Source organism: Carassius auratus, chromosome 31 (genome assembly GCF_003368295.1).
Source record: "Carassius auratus strain Wakin chromosome 31, ASM336829v1, whole genome shotgun sequence".
NCBI classification, from domain to species: Eukaryota; Metazoa; Chordata; class Actinopteri; order Cypriniformes; family Cyprinidae; genus Carassius; species Carassius auratus.
The window spans coordinates 8,092,120-8,107,743 of record NC_039273.1 but is presented as its reverse complement, the minus strand read 5'-3'; the positions used below and the strand labels follow the sequence as shown (position 1 = coordinate 8,107,743).

The 15,624-nt window shown below is 35.2% G+C and overlaps 1 protein-coding gene across 1 annotated transcript; it reads left to right on the top strand.

Annotated features, from left to right (window-relative positions):
- Positions 1 to 471: 471 nt before the first annotated feature.
- Positions 472 to 12,190, top strand: LOC113050434 (sodium- and chloride-dependent GABA transporter 2). Its single transcript, XM_026213375.1, has 16 exons — positions 472 to 645; positions 765 to 874; positions 5,837 to 6,036; positions 6,153 to 6,287; positions 7,407 to 7,547; positions 7,644 to 7,731; positions 8,075 to 8,207; positions 8,378 to 8,512; positions 8,924 to 9,027; positions 9,578 to 9,702; positions 9,788 to 9,900; positions 10,157 to 10,294; positions 10,412 to 10,514; positions 11,047 to 11,147; positions 11,313 to 11,483; positions 11,595 to 12,190. The coding sequence occupies exons 2-16, from the start codon at positions 852 to 854 to the stop codon at positions 11,664 to 11,666; spliced, it is 1,782 nt and encodes a 593-aa protein (XP_026069160.1). The 5' UTR covers positions 472 to 645; positions 765 to 851; the 3' UTR covers positions 11,667 to 12,190.
- The last annotated feature ends 3,434 nt before the right edge of the window (positions 12,191 to 15,624 follow it).

Sequence of the window (15,624 nt, the reverse complement as noted above, 5' to 3'; positions counted from 1 at the left end):
TTTTATAATCTGTTAGGGCCTGGATGCCCTTACAGACATGCGTCTGGCATGCTTAGTATCGCAGAAGTGGTTGTTAATTTTCATGTCCATACTGGCATTTTGCTTTCCTGATGGCTTTGGAAAGCTGAGCTCCTGCTGACCTGAGAGGCCCTTCCTCACCCAGTTTGAAGGCAGCATCCCTCTGTCTGAGCAAGGCATGGACCTCAACTGTTAGCCAAGGCTTTGGGTTGGCATGCATAATTACAGATTTTCAACAGTGACATCCTCAACGCACTTCTCTATGTATCCAGTCACAGAGTTGCATATTGCATATTGTATATTCCTCCAAACAGACGTGCCTCCCTGAACATGTTCCAGGCCGTGTTCTCAAAGCAGTCTAGGGCTAAAGTGACTCCTTCACATGCTGTCATTCATTGTTGTTCAGTTATAAGCCCCGCCTTGATGTTAGACACACACGCCCAAATACACACACACGTGATTCTACACTGTCGGTACTGTATGGACTCGTTTTCCCTTACGAAAGGTGGAGAGTATGAGAGGGGTGGGCTTCAGCGACTGCATTTTAACCACCGAATCACACTGAATTAAGCCTAACTTCATCGCGTTAGACTTCCTGAACTTTTGACCCGTCGTCGCCTGCATCAGGTAACAGCTTTTCGTTATCGGTCTGCATTGTTTTCAGTGCTTTCTAATTTATTGACGAGGTTCAGTTGAGCGCTGAGAATACCTGTGTAGTTGAACTGTTTTGGGATTTTGTTTTTTAGCAGTGTTTCACTTTGCACCCGGCGTCTCCTCCTCAGCGTGGGTTTGAACAACACTAGTGTTCGGCTGCTGAATATAGGCCAAAGGGCATGAAGACAAGCGCAATAACGGAGTAAGTTTCCTCCTCCTCTATATTCAGATCATAAGGGACAATACTGTCTCTGCTCCGTGACGATAAATAGTGCGTTCGTCAGGGTTGTGTCGAGTGCTGTTTGTGGTTATGATTAAGCATGTGCAGGCAGGATATTTAACGTTACCCGCCTCACTCTAGTCAACATGCCACCTGTCACAATAAACCTGGTCCTTTGTTTAAATTGCATCTTTAATGTATTTTTGGATTTCGTTAGAGAAATACCTTATACATAGAAGTTGCAATGCTAATGAACGCAATATAATGCCATGTGTTTATTACTGTCTTTTAAGGACTTGTCTTTTTTCACCATGAACATTTCATCCACATGAACATGATTTGGCTGTATAAAGAAAGTAAAACTTTATCATAAATTTGTGACATTATATTAGCTTAACAGTTGATTATGTCAAAAGTTAGTTAATAGAAAGAAACATGTTGAAAACGTACGTTTCTTATTGTTTTATATATCTTCTCCATGGACCTCCTGGAGTATCTTTACTGGTCCCCAGGTGTCAATGGGATCATTACGAAATGTATCGGCCTGTTTAATTTATTTCACATATTGTAAGGTCACCGCACTAAACAATTAGAGCAAGAGAAGGGAATGTGACTAAGCACCCTGCAGTGCCTCTTGTTTTGGGGACACAAAATTATTTCAGCTGTGAGGAGTTAAGTGTAAATAACATGTACTCATTGCCATCTACATTTAATAATAATAATAAAAAAAGAATATATATATATATATATATAATATACACACACACACACATACATACATACATACATACATACATATATACACATACATACATACATATATACATACATTCATCTTTTTAATTATTGTTATTATACCAACAAATTATTATTGGGAAGATTACCGCTCAAGACTTCAAAACAAATATATATATTTGATATATATTAACAATAGGCTATTTTGTTAACTGATGCTCAAGGCTCTTTGTTTGGATTAAATAAGGATGGTATACTGTAAAAAATGACTGTGATTTTAACTGTAAAAAACAGTGAAAATACTACAGTATTATAAAATTTACAGGGAAAAACCGTAAACTGATGTTCCCAGAATTCTCTGCATTGCATTTAAAATTTTGTTTGAATTTGATGTTTGTTCTTTTAAATACCTATGTTTCTTCGTATTTTTTTCTTATCTGTTATGTTTATTATGGTTGTATGTTACATATAATGCTGTTAAATTAATGTTCATTTCATATTTCAGGAGTATTACCATGATAGTGTTAAGTGCTTGTGTGAATATTAACATTATATCAATTTGCTGCTAAACTCCTCATATTGAATGTCTGCATGTTTAATTCAGAATATTTACCATCTGTGGTATGAAAATGATTGCTCAGAGATGCTGCTGAAGTGAACAAGTCTTTGTAGAGTTGTAAGCGAGAGTGCAGATGCAGCCTCCGCGTTGCCAGATCCAGCTATTATAAGTTTTTTTTTTTTACTTAATTTGACAATTTAGAAAGTTGATAAAGAAGGGAATTGTGGTTTAGGGTCAGTAATATCTTTCTTATCTAATTTCCAAAAGATTTGAAATAATTTTGGTTTATTATTTTTTTTATATAGGGTTTTGGTTATTTTAAATACAATATTAATAATACACAATAATTGCCGGCACTTAAACTGGCAGAACTCCCATGGTCCATGGACAGGTTATTGCTGACAATGACGTTCAGTAAGGGGGGAAATATTACCTGTCAGAAACATTATCAACGCTGTCAAAACCTGTAGCATTTAACACTTAGTTAAACAAGTAGGGTACATAATTAAATGAAATACCCTAGCCATTAAGAAATCTATGCTAAGTCATTCAGTATAGTAGTTAACCTTTCACAAATCATGCTATAAACATTGATGAGAGCACTAGACAAAGTTATCAGCTATATATTGGTTATAAATAAAAACTATAACAGCAATATGTATGGCTGCATGAATAATAAACAACTGATAAATTTTTACACCCCATAAATATAGTAAAGTATTAACAAACTTTGATGCAATAAATAGGGTATGATTTAAAAATGAACATCCCTCCAAAACAGAGAAAACATCTTTCGCAAACATCTACATTTCTGTCTCTTTTAAAGTGTTAATAGTGTATATAATTAGTTGTATTTACAGGGGTTATTATACCACAATTCTATAATAAGGGGGTTATTATATAAAGGCACCAAGTGTAGCAATCGATGCTAGTGCAAATAGCAAAAAATTTTTGTGATATGGTATTACACTAAGTGCAAATAGCTATAGAATCTATTCACGCTATGTAAAAAATTTACTACTTATTGCAAATAGTGGCAATTATCTGCACCTCAGTATTGTAGTACATTGTAAAACAGTATGCAATATTAACTTACTGCGTGTAAATTGACATTTTAAATCAAATTATTAAATGGATGCCACACTATTGGGACAATAAAGCCATCCATACACCTATTCTAACCGTACCTGATACTTTATTTTCAAATTTTTTATTACATTCTTCATTTTCATTTAAAGGTCCCTTTCTTCGTGACCCCATGTTTTAAACTTTAGTTAGTGTGTAATGTTGTTGTTAGAGTAGAAATAATATCTGTAAAATTCTAAAGCTCAAAGTTCAATGCCAAGCGAGATATTTGATTTAACAGAATTCGCCCATGAAAAAAAAACGACCCGTTTGGACTACAGCCCTCTAGTTCCTGTAGTAATGACGTCACTACGATGACGTTTTTTTTACTAACCACCGCCCACATGAATTCACAAACAGGGGGGCGTGGCCTTGTTGCGCTCCGACGGAGAAGAAGGAAGAGCTGTTTGTTTTTGTCGCCATGTCGTTGAAACGCTGTTTTTTTTTTATCTTGGAGTCCGATCATCTTTGTTTGGGCTTCCCAGGAACACTGGACTTTGAGATTAATGGTTACAATTTATGTTTAACTCGGTTCCCGAAAATTACAATCCACATGTAAAACTATGTGCAGCTCATTTTGCTGAGGACAGTGAGCTTCCTCAATCTCAATCATTTTAATGCCGGATTCGCACAAAGATTATTCTTGAAAGATGGAGCAGTTCCCTCTTTGTCTGGAGAAGGTGTTGTTTATGGACCACAACTGGTAAGTGTATTTTATTATTTAAGTTGGTGCGTTTAACAGTTTCTGTAACTTATTACACAAAGGGAAACGCCGTTTAGCTTTGTTAACTAGATGTTAGGGCTGTGCAAAAAAACGAATGCGATTTTCATGCGCATCTCAGTAAATACGCTCCTGTGACTATAAATACATCTCCAGCATGTGCGTACAGTGCGTTCTAGTCCAATCACGTTACCAGGAGGGCAGCCTGCTCTCAGCTGCTGTCGAATCACAACACAGTTACCGCTGGCCCAATCAGAACTCGTTACGTATTTCTGAAGGAGGGACTTTATAGAACAGGGAAGACATCAGCCCGCTTTGTGACAGTGAAAACAGCAGTATACAGATAGGTGAATTGTGTGAAAAATACTGTTTTTTTTACACGCGAAACATGAACACATGTTATATTGCACATTGTAAACACAATCAAAGCTTCAAAAAAGCGCGTAAAACGGGACCTTTAAATAAAATGCTTTTCTGGTGTGATAAGAAATTTGAAACGGGAGAAAAAAGTATGCCAAAAAGTGGATTCGATCCCAGATCAATCACGGCGAAAAAAACACATCACACATTTTACCATCAGCGCCACTAAAGCTGATACTCATTGATTGTCTTTTGTAGTATTGACTAGCCAAATCACACATTGGTGGGTGGAGTTAGTGTAAATAGCTTTAGCTAACAAGGTGGGCCATGTACACTAAGTGTAAATAGACACTCCATTACAGAAACCCCCCGGACCTCACTAATTTTCAAAGTCTTTTTTTACGGCCATGTCAAAGACAGAACGAAACAACGCTCAATGATCAGGAATAGAGATGGGGTAGTGTGAAGAAAAAAAAAAAAAAAAAAACTGAGCATGTGTTGATGCACAGTCTACAGAGAATTTGACTGAAACGCTAGTATTGAAACATTTTGCATTCTACTTATGATAAAACTATGGTAGATTCAAAGTTTTGTGAAGAAGGGTCACTGGGAGGAAACTTTTGAGTGGTTTTTAGAATCAGTGTACATAACCATGACTATAAAATATGTATTTTAGGTATGGAAAAACATATTTTGAGTTTTTATATTTGGGATATGGTCATTTGCATTGCAATGTTTAAGGCAGATTTTGAATTGCATGGTTTTGCTTTGGAAATGCATCTTAGTGAGCAAATAGTAAGTTATATATTTTTTATTTGCACTTACCAGGTTTAAAATGTTCATGAAATATAAAAAAATATATATTGCAGTTTTGAGCTGCTGAATGTTTGAGAAGCTGCTCTAGGTTAATATGAAAATGTATTTACTAATGAATAAAGTCTCTATTGAGTGTATGTGCAAATTTTTAAATCTAATTTAAATCTTGTACAAGAACTACAGCAAATCAAAGTTTGATACAAGAAAATATATTTTTATCAATAATTTGAGAAATTGAATACTACTGACTTCAATGGATTTCATTCAATTCCTTTGAGCACGACTGCTCTTAAACGGTCTAAATATATGATACCTACACATTCAAAACATCATTATTACCTGTGTGAAATTTTGAATGTAAATGTAACTGGTAAGAAGTCTTTCATGACACTACATATGCTGGGGTGTGAATTTGATAGGTGCTTGATATAAAATAAAAGGTGCTTTTAAAAAGTCATTGCATCTGGCGTTCATGAAAGAGTGGGAACCCTGTGGAACTACCAGATGGTGCTGAACAAAGACTCATTGCTGTTTTTGACCTTTACATGTTTTAATCACTGGTCTGTTCTAAATTTTGTTTGTGCTTCTCTGCCATCAATGTTTTGACAGGCGTTTGCTTTCTTTGTAGTGAAATGGAAATGCAGCATGATCCAGATTTGCAGTTTAAACTGGCTTATTCAGATTCAGAAAGAAATAACACAGGCATTAAAACCCGAGCAAGAGGCCAGTGGTCCAGTAAAGTGGAATTTATCTTAGCTGTTGCTGGCCAAATCATTGGTTTGGGAAATGTGTGGAGATTTCCATATCTGTGCTACAAGAATGGAGGAGGTTTGTATATGCTTGCACTGTGTGTGTGTGAGTTCTATTAAAAATAATTTTACCATTTCTTTTTGCACTTTGCCAATTAATTGTATTATTTTAATTTCATTTTCACCTATTTTTAGGAGTGTTTTTCATTCCATATGTGGTCTTTCTGTTTGCCTGCGGCATTCCTCTTTTTCTTATGGAGACTGCTTTGGGTCAGTACACCAGCCAAGGGTCTGTCACCTGTTGGAGGAAGATCTGCCCACTATTTGAAGGTGAGATTTCATTGATTCACCTTTAATCATTTTTAATATCATTGTTAATGTACAATGGAGTAAATGCTGTTGTGTCAACCATATTTCTGTATGTTAAATTTAGATAGTTGTAGTGGTCTAGTAAACAGCAGTAGAGACAATAGTGCTCAGAAATGTGAGAAGCTTTCTGTTTGTGGCAGACTTTAAAATATTAAGGTTGCTGCTGCTTATTGAATTTTCCCAGTTTTTAGTAGTTTTCCAGAGCCATTACTTTAATGTTTTGTAAACGGTGCAGTTATTCTAAATATGTAATCCGGTAATAAATTAATTCTTGAAAAATACCTTTATAATTAAGAAATTGTGTGTAAGGTTTATCTAAAAATGAAAAATTAAGGCACCCACTTTGACTTTTTAGGTATCAAAAATATAATACTATTTTATACTATTATACTACTTGGATCCATATTTTGGATCCACAAAAAAAGTATGTACCGTATTTTTTGGACTATAAGTCGCACCTGAGTATAAGTCGCATCAGTCCAAAAATACGTCATGACGAGGAAAAAAACATATATAAGTCGCACCGAACTATAAGTCGCATTTATTTAGACCCAAGAACCAGGAGAAAACATTACCGTCTACAGCCGCGAGAGGGCGCTCTGTGCTGTTTAGTGTAGACTACAGGAGCACTGAGCAGCTTCTCTGACAGCAAAGAGCGCCCTCTCGCGGCTGTAGACGGTAATGTTTTCTGTTAGTTCGTTTCTCTTGGTTCATGTCAAATTAATTTTAATAAATTAGTCGCACCTGACTATAAGTCACAGGAACTATGAAAAAAAGTGTGACTTATAGTCCGGAAAATACGGTATGTAAGCCTGTATGAACATGCTTTTACTGTTCATTCAAATCAGAAGTTCTTTGCTCTGAGCCTCCACACCTGCCTTTCTCCTTCCATTCTTATTCCCAAATGCTAAAATAAATCACCCATAAATAATGGTTTAATAAGTTTGTGATTTGTAAAGTGAAGCAATAGTTAGAAATGAATTAGTGTTTTGTATTCAAATATATTTCCTGTGTAAATTCAAAGATAATTCATAAAAATTCATCATTAAATAAATAAATATTTACTTGTATATTCTATAGGTCTGGGTTATGGGAGTCAGGTGGTCGTCCTCTATTCCAGTGCCTACTACATCATCATTCTGGCCTGGGCTTTCTTCTATCTCTTCTCTTCTTTTAGTGCTGAACTACCGTGGGCTAGCTGCAGGAACTGGTGGAATACAGGTATGTTATAAAACTAGTTATTGTGAAAAATAGTCTTTTTATTTTTATTTTCGATGGATCATGTTTTGTAGAAACTTTTTTCTTTCAACCTAACAGAGAACTGTGTTGAGTTTGACCAAATGGGAGGGACAAGAAACCTGAGCTTTATGGAGAATGCATCATCACCTGTTAAAGAATTTTGGGAGTAAGTTTATAAAATACCCAAAATGTTATTATTATTATCAGAATTGAAGATTTATATATATATATATATATATATATATATATATATATATATATATATATATATATATATATAATATGTGTGTGTGTACTGCTTTAAGTATTTACGATGTTGTGCAAAATGTCTTTCTTTAGGTGACCATATTACAATCTCATTTATAATAATTTAAAGTGCAAGTATGATCAGTTCAAATGCCAAATGTGTAATAATGCTAAAAGCAAGTATAACTTTCAATTGTCGTCATTGTTGATACATGAATTTGGAAATAAAGTTATGAGAGAATTAAACAGAATGTATTTTGTAGGAGACGAGTATTGAATATAACTGGAAGTATGAATGAGCTGGGCAGTTTGAGATGGGAGCTGGCTCTGTGTCTTCTACTGTCCTGGATTATTTGCTACTTCTGTGTGTGGAAAGGAGTGAAGTCCACAGGCAAGGTGAGAACCAATTGAAAGGCATATATATATATATATATATATATATATATATATAAAGCTCAGTGGAGTTATATATTATATTAATATATTGACGGTTGATGGTGTTTATATGCATTTAAATCATGAATGCTGGATCTCAAAACGGGAGTGTCCTTGTCTTTATTTTTCAGGTTGTATATTTCACTGCTACATTTCCATATGTTATGCTACTGGTGCTTCTGATACGAGGTATTACGCTGCCTGGAGCCATCGATGGCATTACCTTCTACCTCTACCCAAACCCAGCACGCCTTGCAGACCCACAGGTAAACAAATCTCACATCTTTTATGAGTGGTGATGGTAGGAGATGATTAAGCATTTTTCACTTGAAAAGACATGTGCAAGTAACAAAATGTATAGTACTTTATTCATTACTTTTGTTTATAATGTACACTCACATGACCATCAGACCAGTCAAATCTGTAGCCTAGAAAAACTATTTTCCCTTTCACAATGGCAGCAATGTTGAGAACACGCAACCAGTTTAATGTTACTCATGTAACTTGCCTATTTTGCAACTTTTTCATATTCCATTGTGGAATAAATTAATAACAGGTTTACTGGTGCTTTACTGCATCAAGTTGGATCGAAAACATGGATGTTTCTGAGTGGGACCAGACCCTTCATGTGTGATGGATTGGTCAGTAGTTGTGAACTTGCTCTCTCTCGCCACCAGGTATGGATGGATGCTGGAACACAAATATTTTACTCCTACGTTCTCTGCATTGGGTGCCTTACAGCTTTGGGAAGCTACAATAAATACAACAACAACTGCTACAAGTGAGCGAACCCATGTTACGAGAACCCATATTCAATTAAATTTACATTGAAATCCATAAATATATGTGTGGAGGCAACAGATGTTCTTACCTGTATATATGCAGGATTCAATATAACAAGAACATTTTTCATTTACTGTATTTTTCGGACTATAAGTCGCACCTGAGTATAAGTCGCATCAGTCCAAAAATACGTCATGATAAGTTAAAAAAAACATATATAAGTCGCACCGGACTATAAGTCGCGTTCATTTACAACCAAGAACCAATAGAAAATATTACCGTCTCCAGCCACGAGAGGGCGCTCTATGTTTTCAGTGGTAGACTACAGGAGCACTGAGCAGCATAGAGCGCCCTCTCGTGGCTGGAGACGGTAATGTTTTTTCTTAGTTCATTTCTCTTGGTTCATGTCAAATTAATTTTGATAAATAAGTCGCACCTGACTATAAGTCGCAGGACCAGCCAAACTATGAAAAAAAGTGTGACTTATAGTCTGGAAAATATGGTACTGTGATGGGTTTAGATAGCATTCTTTGTCTTTCTGCTTCTAGAGATTGTGTTTACCTGTGCCTGCTAAACAGTGGAACCAGCTTTGTAGCTGGCTTCGCCATCTTTTCAGTTTTGGGCTTCATGGCCTTTGAACAGGGGGTCGATATCTCAATGGTAGCAGAGTCAGGTAACTTAAACAACAGCAGCTCCTTTGAGTCATGTCCTTTATGTCATTTCCTACACATTAAGTCTCAAATCGCTTGTTTTGCCAGGTCCTGGTTTGGCCTTCATTGCATATCCACGAGCTGTAGCTATGATGCCTCTGTCTCAGCTGTGGTCCATATGTTTCTTCCTCATGATTATTCTGCTGGGGCTTGACAGTGAGGTGAGGGCACATCATCTCTCAAGTACATAATGTGTTTGACTGTGTGGAAACTTCAGTTAGGTTTCTATTAACTCCTGCTCAGGTGAAGTTGTTTAACATAGCATATGTTTAATATACTACAGAAAACTGCATTACACACAGTATCCTGTTAAAAAGTACCCCAGGTTCATGACTTTTGTGCATGCAGTGCACAGTAAATATGTTTTCAGGGTAGTACTACATTATAACACTAATTACACCTCTTTCTCTTTTTCAGTTTGTGTCTTTAGAGTCTCTCATGACCGCCATAACAGACATGAATTCCAACTTCTTCCTCCAAGGACACCGTCGTAAACTCTTCCTCCTCCTCATTTGTGTGGGCTGCTTTCTCATTGGCCTCCTGATGGTAACAGAGGTGATTATATTCATCAATAAGCCATTACCATGGGTTTATTTTGTTCTTAATGGTCTAAGTTAGATCACTTAATGACCAATGTAAAAATATGAGCTCTCTTTTGCATCGGTTCAATAGGGTGGCCTGTATATCTTCCAGTTATTCGATTACTATTCCTGCAGTGGAATGACCCTCCTCATTTTTGCCATTGCACAGTCAATATGTATTGGCTGGTTTTATGGTGAGTGATAATACTGGATCGACACTTAAAATCATGATGTATAAACCTGTCTGCCTTGCACAACTAATATAATAATGTTCTACTCCAGTATTTGATCATCATTTGATGAATTACTGCAGCCACGATCAAACAGATTGTAGGTTTTTGTGTGGAAATACTGTGGTAAAGATAGCTCCACTTTTCGGATATGCTATTCAAACACCATACTTTACAGTTATACTATTCAGGGACGACTTTACCAGAATAATTGGAGCATTAAGTACTTTCTTCAAGGACGCTAGTGGTGCTACAGTCACCTTTATTTAAAACCTGCAGTTTTTGTGTTGTTAGCTAAGATTTTCAAGCAAAGCCACCACCATACCATTCAGCATTGTGTTTATAGTAAGATTCTGGACATGTATCATAAACAATAAGAAAAGAGCACAAAACTGGTTAGGCGTCTTTTATTATGTGCAGGTTATTTATTTGGTCACCTCCTTCTTATTGTTTTGTGTATAACCTCCTTCCTCTGATTGTGTCTCTGGTTTTTCAGGTGCTGATCGTCTGTATGACAATATTGTTGACATGATCGGTTATCGTCCTTTGACATTAATGAAGTACTGCTGGAAATATATCACTCCTATTGTGTGTATAGTAAGTACATGATTTGCGTGATTAAATGTGGTATGGTCATATTAAGCAAAGAATTGCAGTTTCCACCAATGTGAAACTTTATGGAAGAACATCAGAGCTCTTTATTATGCTTTCACCACTTACATTCACTTACACAACATTTAATACATGTCTTTGCTTCTTTAGGGCACATTTGTCTTCTCTTTGGTCAAATTTACTCCTCTAAAGTTTAACAACACATCTGAATACCCGTGGTGGGGTTATGCGGTTGGCTGCTGGTTCACCCTCTCTTCAACATTGATGGTTCCCTTATGGATGATCTATGTTGTCCTCATCACTCCTGGTACATTGAAACAGGTAATTCCACGCATGATTTAACCGTAAAGAACACTAAATTATATTTAAAAATATAAAGAAGCCATGTGCAAAGCACTGAACTTGCAGCTATATGCTTTCACCTTTTTTTAGAGACTGCGTATCCTTTGCACTCCAGCAAGTGATCTACCTTTGACATCAGAAAGACCAAAAGAAACCCTGTGACAAAAAAATATTATCACGAGGCAGTGGACCAGCCCCATTTTGGATGGACCAATGCTCATTACAGTTGGTATATGATTAGAAAATGTTGGATAATGTGTTATTTTCAGTAAGAAAGATTAACCAGAGCAGCTCGCTTTGACAGACTTTGTGCCTTGTAAAAGAAGGACAAGGCACGTTTGGTTCATTTCAATCAAATGTTAGGGTGTAACAGTATTTTTTTTTTCTTTAGGTTTCTATGGGTCAGTCATGCAACACTTTGCTGTTTTGTGCCTATAGTCAAGAGCTGGTGTTTTGAGAAAGTGTTACAGAAAGTAAATCATGTTGGGGGTTTTGTATTACAAATATGATAACATTTATAGTAGATTCAAGAAAATTGATTAACCAAGAAAATCCATATTTTGGAACTTAAATCTGCTTAGATGTGCAGTCAATATTCTATAGTCTACCATCTATATTTTAAGTAAAAATGCTTAATTTAAGGTAACATCTATAGGTCATTCAAGCATATGTAAATTTTTATAAGTGATGCACTAGAAAGTTCAGTGGTTAATATTTTAATAAATGCTCCATTAAAATCAAGAGTCAAATTATTGAAAATGATTGCTCGTTGAAATGGGTTGGTGACCGCAGCTTGTTTTTACTTTAAAGATTTTTCTGAAGCATCCAAGCAAATATTAAATGGCTAGGTGAAAGATGAAAACAGGGTTAAAATTGTTAGAGAATGAGGTTAGACACGATTGCGGTCAGGCATGACAGACTGTGTATACAGACTGTATATATACTGTACTGCTGTTTTACTGAGGTATGGTTAATGTGATTTATTAATGTTAATAATTAACAGTGTAGTTGATACAATAACAGTCAATGAAAATTCTACATTTGAACTGCCACTTAATTTGCATGACCACAGGAGATTAAAGTTGTATGCAGTTTAAGGGGGGAAAAAATGAAAGTTTTTAAAGTAAGTTTGAGACTGTTTATTATTCTCAAGAATGAGAAGCCAGTGATGATGCTTTTCTTTAGACTACAACTGGGTTGAAGGCTAAAGGCCTCCATACAAAAAAAACTACCTTTCTAATCTTTTTGTATTCTATTTTCTTTACATTTATTATAAAATTATAAAAAATAAAAAATAACTCTTAACTTGCTCTATTCTTTTTCTATGCTATCTGTTTTCTTTTTATTTATTATATTATTTAAAAGCCCTTGCTAAAAGTACTGCGTTTAAGCTAACTGAGACTTGTTATAGCACTTATATATCATTGATCTTTTGTTGTTTTTTGATTGCTTCCATTGTCCTCATTTGTAAGTCGCTTTGGATGAAAGCGTCTGCTAAAATGACTAAATGTGAATGTACACACTCTGGCCAAAAAGGCCACTAAAACACTGGCAGAGGATGAAAAAGCAGAATGTCTGCACTGCTTAACACTGTGTTCCGGGGAATAGAGGGAAATGGATTTCTTGTGATGTGAATTTGTAAAGTGGGCTACTTACAATGTAGATTAATTAGTAAATTATGCCTGTACATATTTTGTACACAGTTTGGTTTCTAAAGCAGTAAATTATAAGAGTAATGAAATGCCAAAGTGATTTAATAAACAAAAAGTTTCTACACTATTTGCTAAAGTGGTTATTTTGAAGTATTAAATCATACAAAAATGTTTTTATATTTCAAAGTGTTTGCATATAATGACAAATGCCCCTATATTTTTACGCTGACATCTACATCACTGACAGTTTTTCTAGAGGCCTTTTGTCTCAGATTGTGCATTTGGGGTAAATGGTCCCTCTAGCGACTTTTTGTTAATTGAAACAAACTTCCTTGTTGGTTGATGGTTTTATCTTCTGTAGTTCCATCATGCATGCATTTTGGGGGATTTTCTACAGTTTTAATAAATACTGGATGGATGGATGGATGGACGGACAGACAATTACACTCTTAGTTTGGAGTTAGAAAAGATAAGATTTAAAGAAATGTTTTTGAAAGAAGTTAGTTATGCCCACCAGGCTGTATTTATTTGACCAAAGTGCATTAATATTAACAAATATCAGGGGCGTAGATTACGAGGGGGACGCGAGGGACGTGTCCCCCCGACTTTTAATATCATGGAAATTCGTCCCCGCACTTTTTTGGTCAAGTTTGTTCTCATAGAGGTTTTCAAGAGCTGGTGTGAATAAATATAGATTTAAACTCAAAGAGACGGGATAGTCTGCATATGATTTGATATTTAATTCGGACCCAGAATACAGCGAGATGGACACCACAGAGCGCAAACACTCCTGTAGTGTGTGTGCGTTTCATTCATACTCGAAGCCGGAGGGCGCTCTCGCGCAGAAAGCCATTACAGGAAATTCCTAATATGGGCAAAAGCGTCCAGCTATCGCTGTATGAAAACAGTTTTTACACAGAAAAAAAAGCCCAGAAACTTTTGCAAACACGAAGACATTAAACATACGATTGCAACAATACATGGTTTTTCAAGTAATCTCCAGCAGGTGATAAAGTATGAACAATGCAGTGCAAATTGACATAGCGTTTATTACAGAATAGAAACTATTCTGCCTTATTATGTGATAAAAAAAAATATTTGTAGTATATAAACAAATCATTATTATTTGTTATTGTCCAGCAGTTATACATTTCTAAGCCATTTAAAAGCTAGAAATATGAGAAAAATTTAAGTTGCCTTTATTATCCACTACCAGTCAACAGTGTATTTTTTTAAATAAGTCTCTTCTGTTCACCAATCCTGCATTTATTTGATCCAAAGTAAAGCAAAACAGAAAAACTGTGAAATATTTTTACTAACCTATTTAAATTAACTGTTTTCTATTTGGATATATTTCAAAAATGTAATTTATTGAGATTTCAAAGCTGAATTTTTAGTATCATTACTCCAGTCAGACGATCCTTCAGAAATAATTCTGATTTGCCTCTCTCTCTCAAAAAAAAAAAAAAAAAAAAAGCGAAAACACATTGATAATGTTGAAACCAGCGGAGTAGATTTTTTTTCAGGTTTCTTTGATCAATAGAAAGCTCAGAAGAACAGCATTTATTTTGAAATGGAAATCTTTTGAAAAATTATTGCTTTATCATCATCACTTTTGATCAATTCAAAGTGAAGTTAAGTGACCCATACTCAGAATTCGTGCTCTGCATTTAACCCATCCAAAGTGCACAAACACAGCAGAGAACACATACACACACACACACTGTGAACACAAACCCGGACAAGTGGTCATCATTTATGCTGCGGTGCCCGGGGAGCAGTGGTGTTGCTGTCCTGAGACTCGAACCCACAAAAGAGTCCTTGCTAAATATAAGTGTTCATTTCTATAGTTTATTTTCCAAAAAACAAAAATTATATTGACTCTAAGCTTTTGTATGATATAGTGTATTATTTTGCAAAAGCTTTTTATTTCACATAAATGCTGATCTTTGGATCCTTATATTCAAAGAATATATCATGTTTTAAATATTGATAATCAGCAAATGAGTATATTAGAATGATTTCTGAAGGATGTGACACTGAAGACTGGAGTAATGATGCTGAAAATACAGCTTTGATCACACAAATAAATTACATTTTAAAATAAATTCAAATAGTGAGAAAAGTTATTTTAAATATAAAAATATTTCACAATATTACTGTTTTTGCTGTACTTTGGATCAAATAAATGCAGGCTTGGCGAGCAGAAGAGACTTCTTTAAAAACATAATATCTTACAGTTCAAAAACGGTTGATTGGTAGGCTATATAGATTACAGAAATGTTATATATGTTAAATGTATATATATATATATATATATATATATATATAATTTCTGTCCCCCTCACTTCTGAAAAGATGACTACGCCCCTGAAAAATATTATAACATTATAATGTTTTACAATATAAATGTATGTCTTGTGATGTCAAGCTAAATCTTCAGCAATCTTCAGCTCACATGATCCTTC

What these genes read in the sequence shown, in the direction of transcription:
- LOC113050434 (XM_026213375.1), top strand. Translation starts at nt 852, where the DNA reads ATGAAGACAAGCGCAATAACGGA. An exon ending in CTCAATGGTAGCAGAGTCAG is followed by an intron (nt 9,703 to 9,787) that starts GTAACTTAAACA and finishes TTGTTTTGCCAG; the next exon opens with GTCCTGGTTTGGCCTTCATT. An exon ending in GCCTCCTGATGGTAACAGAG is followed by an intron (nt 10,295 to 10,411) that starts GTGATTATATTC and finishes TCGGTTCAATAG; the next exon opens with GGTGGCCTGTATATCTTCCA.